The sequence below is a fragment of the Amblyomma americanum genome, chromosome 3, assembly GCF_052857255.1.
Source record: "Amblyomma americanum isolate KBUSLIRL-KWMA chromosome 3, ASM5285725v1, whole genome shotgun sequence".
NCBI lineage: Eukaryota > Metazoa > Arthropoda > Arachnida > Ixodida > Ixodidae > Amblyomma > Amblyomma americanum.
The window spans coordinates 59,538,766-59,545,259 of NC_135499.1; the positions used below are offsets into that span (position 1 = coordinate 59,538,766).

General features: G+C 49.5%; 1 protein-coding gene across 2 annotated transcripts; it reads left to right on the forward strand.

Annotated features, from left to right (window-relative positions):
- The first annotated feature begins 3,963 nt into the window (after positions 1-3,963).
- LOC144122989 (uncharacterized) lies at positions 3,964-6,218 on the forward strand. 2 transcript variants are annotated; one of them, XM_077655924.1, is made up of 3 exons: positions 3,964-4,382; positions 4,478-4,616; positions 5,033-6,218. In XM_077655924.1, the coding sequence occupies exon 3, from the start codon at positions 5,134-5,136 to the stop codon at positions 5,494-5,496; it is 363 nt and encodes a 120-aa protein (XP_077512050.1). In that variant the 5' UTR covers positions 3,964-4,382; positions 4,478-4,616; positions 5,033-5,133; the 3' UTR covers positions 5,497-6,218. Both variants share the same exon structure in this region, with proteins under 2 accessions (XP_077512050.1, XP_077512051.1).
- The last annotated feature ends 276 nt before the right edge of the window (positions 6,219-6,494 follow it).

Below are 6,494 nucleotides of genomic sequence, written 5' to 3' on the forward strand. Positions count from 1 at the left end.
GCTTCACGTCTCAAAAGTTCTAAAAATAATCTGTCTGTATATTTGCCCAACGCGTTATTATTATTGCGTGATCACTGTAATCACCTTCCCTCGCCAAAGGAGTACAGGTTTGGTGTTGGCGTTAAAGGCGCCGGAACACCACCTCTGCCTTTTTTTTCTCTCCCTCTTGTGGGTTTCTCAGTGGGCACAGGCCACCGACCACCGCGGGTTCGGGCTTCGCGCGAGCCAAGGGTCCCGATCAGCCGACACCACACGCACTCTGGGGCACCGCTGCGGCGCACTCAACCTCTGCAGAGAGGAGAGCGGCTGCAGGTCGAGGACCCCCGCTGGCGAGCTCGAGTATGCACTGCTCCGAACGGCAAAGGCCGGCCCGGACAAACAGTAGCGCACGCACCTTACGCTGTCTCGGAGGAGTCTCTCTCTGGGCCCCGCTCGAACGGTCGCGCGGCGCGTGGCCGCCCAAGCGGGCCCCAAATTCCCGCCAAAAGGCACCAATGGCAAAGGTCCTTGGGAAGCCGGGGCGGAGCTGCGGCCGAATGACAGTGATTAGTCGCCAGCCGCCTCTCCGTTGCCTGAGGCGGGAGAAAGGGAAAGAGGAGAACAACGCGGGATGCCGGCAATAGCCGCGCGAAGGCAACGGCGGGAAGCCGGATTCCACATCCTCCTATTGTTAAATGCCCACCTACCCATCGATGAAAGCGTGCGGCAAAAAATAAAAAATCCGCAAAAATAAAACTAGCTACACTCCAGTTCCAGCCATAACATAGCTCAAAAATACAGACACAAACAATAAAAGGAAACAAACAACACTTGCAAACGCTTCAAGGAAACAAAAACTAACATGCAGGTTATATACACTGTACACAAGGCGATGTGAATACAACGGTACAACTATCTGACAGGTAGATGACATCCTCAAAGTTCGGTGGCGCGGCCCATTGGGCCTGTCGGTGACTCACCGCTTGGGCCGATATTCCGACGACCGACGGTGATCTTCCTTCCGTTGATGACGACTGGGCCGCGGCAGGGCGCTAGCCGCGCACACTCGGGCACGACGTCATGTTCGGGCACAAGATAACCAGTGCACCCCTTTCGCGCCGACTGAAACAGGCGCGGGCGTTCCACGGCATCTTGAGGTGTGGCAACAGCGAGGGGTCCTTCTCGTCGCCACGCTCATGCAGAAGCACACGTCGATCGGCGAAAACGATGGATGGATGGATGGATGGATGGATGGATGGATGGATGGATGGATGGATGGATGGATGGATGGATGGATGGATGGATGGATGGATGGATGGATGGATGGATGGATGAATACGGCTGAACCCTTTAAATCAGGCGATGGCTTAAGCCTCCTAGCCATGACTTGTGAAATTTTACTCTTGTCTTTCTCTTAGCCACCAATCATATAACCTTCGCTTGGTCACTTCTACCCGCTTAAAATCTACTTTCCCTTCACTGTCCTTAAACCCCAATGCCTTGGGTAAATACGCCCCGCTGCTTTGCACTGTAAGGTGAAGCCATTTACAGAAAACTACCAAGCGTTCAGCCGTTTCCTCCTCCTCTCCGCACGCAATGCACAACGTGTCTATCTCTTGGTACCTGACTCTATATGTCTTTGTCCGCAAAACTCCAGTCCTGGTCTCTAACAACAAAGAGCTTCCCCTAGATATTTTCTTTGGCAATTTCCTGCTTAAAGGTCCGGTATGTTCCCAGTGCCGATTTCGTCAGCATCCCTGTTTCCCGCAGAGCTCTGTCTGTTTCTTTAACCTTTTTCTTAACCGATAATTGCTGATTTGCCCCCTTACTGCTGTCCAGATATCTGCTTGTCAATTTTCTAGTTCGCTTTCTCTATTTCGTATCAACATCCCTAAATACAGGTATCTGAAAACTTTGCTAGCCCACTGATTTTCCCCCCTTTTTTCTCAATCGCTGCTCAAATGCTATCTTACTGCTAGCTTCTGTGCTCTCGATTGACGCCCATCCCATATCACCCTGTACTCCCAGAATTGGTGTATTGCCATGTGCTCCCGAAGCTAGCCTCCCTACGCCACGTTGTTTAATTTCTAACCTTGCTTGAACATCTGGTCTCATGCACAGGACCGCATTACCGAAAGTCAGGCTAGGAACCATCACCCTTTTCCAGATCCCTCTTACCACTTCATACCTATTGTAATTCCACATTGCCCTTTTTTTCATGACAGCTGCATTCCTACTAGCTTTATTCATTACATATTTTTCATGCTCTCTCAGATACTTAGCACTGTTATTTATCCACACCCGAAGATACTTGTACTCATCCACTACTTCTAGCGTGAACTCCCGTATCCTATGCTCGCCGCCCTCTTCATTAAATATCATGACTGCAGATTTTTCCTTACTATACTTGAAACCTAATCTATCTCCCTCTTTACCACATATGTCTATCAACTTCTGCACGTCTTCCTTGTTGTCAGCCATTAGCACTATATCATCGGCGTATATTAGTCCCGGTAATGACTGTTACTCCTTGCTTGAAAAAAGAAAGGTTGAAAGAAGCCTTGTCCGCTCCTTTCTAGCTTGGCCTCCAACCCTTGCAGATACAACATGAAGAACAAAGGGGACAGAGGACATCCTTGCCTAAGCCCCCCGCTGTATCTCTACAGGCCCTGCCACATTTTTTTCCCATTTTATGAGCACACTGTTACCTTTATATCTTTTAAAAGATTAATTACTCCATCTTCCACATCCAATGTGCCCAGTATGTCCCACAAATACTCCTGAATAACGTTGTCATAGGTTCCCCTAATATCCAGAAATGCTAGCCATAGGAGCCTGTGTTCCTTTTCAGCAATCTCTATACACTGCGTCAATTAAAACAGATTGTCCTCCAACCTTCTTTGTTTCCGGACCCCATTTTGTAGCTCCCCTAGCACCACCTCGTTCTCCTCCCAAGCCTGCAATCTGTCCTTTATTATCTGCATCACTACCCTGTAAACCACAGATGTAACTGTTATGGGACGATAGTTACTTACGTCAGCTTTGTCCCCCTTTCCCCTGTATACCATGTTCATTCTACTTAATCGCCATTCATCGGGGACTTTCGCATCCACTATCATATTATTCACTACCTTTATTAATGTTTGCTTGGATTTTGGTCCGAGCATCTTTATCAACATAATCGAGATACCATCTGGTCCTGTTGATGTGCCACTAGGAACCTTCTTTTCTGCCCTTTCCCACTCTCCTTGCTCAAGTGAAGCTATTGCAGTAACCTGTTTATCCTCCTTCGATAAATTATGTACAACATTCCTTTCTTTAAATTTTTCTGTCATCCTTGTTCCTATGTGTTTTATTGCTTCATCCACTTCTAGTTGAATACCCTGATCTGTAACAATAAACCTTTGTTCTAGCCTAGTCTTATTACTCATTGAATTTAGATGTTTCCAGAATTTTTGAGCTGCTTTTTTATCTTTTTTATTTACTTTTGACATCCATTGGACGCCCTTTCTTCTAATTTTCTCATTAATCAAATAGGATGCTTCCCTTCTACACTTTATGAAGGTATCCCATTTTCTGTCTACTTCAACTTCTCGTTCCCCCCTGTTCTTGGAATATCTGTGTTCCCTGGGCCCGGATTACGGAACTCTCTCCGACCGCTCTACAATTGAGAGCGCTCTAAAATGCCCGCTCCTATTGGTCGCCAGCGCCATTTTAAAAAGTTGCGTCACGGGAAGCTGCAGTGGCGTCATGGACAAGAAAAAACGCGTGACGTTGCACACCTAATTATGCCCGCGGTTTTAGACTCTTTTTTTACGACCGCGAAGAGTCGGTCTACAGAGTTTTAGAGGGAAAATGGCGGCGGCGGCGTCTGCTCTTTATTGTTGGCGGAAGCGGCAACGTCGGCGCCAACAACGACGAAGGGCGGTGTACGAGGACGCGTGTGACTTGCCGGACGAGCTGTTCCGTCGGTTATTTCGACTCGATAAGGAGAAAGTGGAGTGGTTGTGCGGCGAACTTGCAGACGAACAGCGAGGCGTACGGACGAGCGCTTTGTCGGTGCGGCGGCAGGTGCTGTGCGCTTTCCGTTTTTTTGACTCCGGGGGCTTTCAAGTGTGCGTCGGCAACGAGCAGACCGTCGGTTTCGCACAACCGACGGTGAGCAAGTGCGTGCGGCGTGTGGTTGAGGCCATCTGCAAAGTCGGCGCACAGAAGGGATGGGTGCGTTTCCCGGCGCACCCCGAAGAAAAAGCGGCAGCGAAGGCGATCCCTGCGGCACCATTCACGGCGTCGTCGGCTGCGTCGACGGCACGCTGATTGCCATAAAAGCGCCGCGGGGAGACCCAACAAACCGGGCAGCATTCTGGAGCCGCAAAGGATACTACGCGATGAACACCATGATCGTGAGTAGACTGGCTTTCTGACCGCATGGGTTCGAAAGCCGCGACCTCGACAGTGGAAGTTCACGTCCAAGATTGTCTGCCTGTGTTTCTCGCAGATCTGCGACGCAAACATGAAGATCCTCGCGGTCGACCCTCGCTGACCGGGGTCTTGTCACGATGCCTTCTCTTGGCGCTACTCACGGCTGCGTCGGAAGGTGGAGCACGGGCTGCTGGAGGATGGAGAGTTTCTTCTGGGTAAGCAGCCTATTGATCATCGGGCTACTTCGACAGCACGTATTAAGCTACAGCAGTGGCTCATACCTAAATGAGGCGGGTTATAACATGAATGACATGCAACAGTATGATGCATCGTATTTATTTTTGTGTATACTGTTACTGCTGGTGCAGAGGCACAAGAAACATTGGTATAAAGTGAATCGTATTTAAAGCGTAAAACACCAAGGCAAAAGAGGTGTGCACATCGTTATTGTCGTGTAGGATATAACAGTACATCATTAACCTAGAAGGCTGTGCTTACAGAGGTACCCCTTAGTCATGAATCTTCTGCATGCCTATGAATTCTGGTTCAGCATACTGGTTTTGAGCTGCTTGGTATGAATCATTTATTACATAGGCAACAACACACTTCACTGCAAATTTTGGTCGTGCAGGAGACAGTGGATATCAACTGGAGCCGTGGCTGCTCACACCAGTGTCAGGGCATCCTGGTGCAAACACTGCAGAAGGGCAGTACAACACAGCACATTCCTCAATGCGATGTGTTGTGGAGCGCTGCGTTGGTGTTCCCAAAAGCCGCTTCCGGTGCCTTCAAAGGTACCGGACACTCCACTACGAGCCGGAGCGGGCGGTGGTCATCATTGCAGCGTGTGCTGCGTTGCACAACATCTGTCTTGAAGAAGCCCTGGCTGCAGACAAAGACGACACTACTGATGATCCTGACAACAATGGGCCACCTCTGCTTGCCGGGTACTTGGCGGGGACAGAATCCCGCATGACCTACCTGCGTGGTAGAGCAATGCGAGACCGTATCATTGGCACAACCCGTCCGCAGAGGCAAGCACACCTGCAGATGGTGCGGCGACAGCAGCAGCGGCAGCAGCACCACCGGCAGTAAGCCCTACACCATCTGGCAGCTGTGGCTGCAATGACTCACCGTGCTGGCGTGGCGAGTCGTCGCAGCCACTCTTGCTACGGGCAGTGCCATTGCCCTGTGTTAGTGCGTGAGCCCGTGTGATATGATGCCCTTGGCCACTGGTAGCCACATTCCAGCATTTGTAAATTACTTTTTTCTTACGTGTGCTTGAAAGCCTCCAGTGGCAAGATATGAAGTGCACGCACCAACTGCTGCTCCAACGACAGTGGTCCCCCAGTATGCCTTTCAGTGCATCAGCAAGCTTGCCGCACAACTACTGCACTTTCTCCTTCTCAAGTCAAAATACACGCCGAGACAGCTCGTCCAACAAGTGAAATGCATCCTCGTACACCGTCTTTCGCCGTTGCTTACGTCGATCTGTCCACTTAGACAAACAGTTGCTTGCAGTCACTATGTGTTTGATGAATTTGCACGAGGAAAAAGTGTGGTGTGGAGACTGCTAGGCACCAGTAAAGTGTTTGTTTTTGCACCACGTTTATTCATTGGTCACAATAATTTTTTTCGCCACAGCTGTTCATACCGGTTTCCCAAATGTAACACACAGCAGGGAAACAAAAGCATGCAGCATCAACAGTGATTTGCATATGCCTTGTCGAGTGCTGCGCAGAGATTGCACAACAACAGTTGTATCTTACACTGTGGCCAAACGGGCGAGTTGGCTGTACATTTTTAAGGCGAACAGTGCGAAAGACATAGTCGGAGAGTAGAGGAAACACAGGATGAGCGCTCGTCCTATGTTTTCTTTGCTTTCCGTCTAAGTCTTACGCGCTGTTTGCCTTTAAGAAAAAGCTTCATCTTGACTGCCAGCTTGAATGCTAATAATCACAGGTTTGGCATGTTGTGCATACTTGTAGGCCCGATGTAGGCCTGGTTTGCACTTTGCTGTAACACATTACATAACTGGTGGAATGCGCAGCAAGTGCTACACAAAACATTGCTCTTCGTAGATTTTACTGGAC

Bases quoted from the DNA above. Each gene is read 5' to 3' on its own strand.
- LOC144122989 (XM_077655924.1), top strand. From the start codon at position 5,134: ATGCGATGTGTTGTGGAGCGCTGCGTTGGTGTTCCCAAAAGCCGCTTC.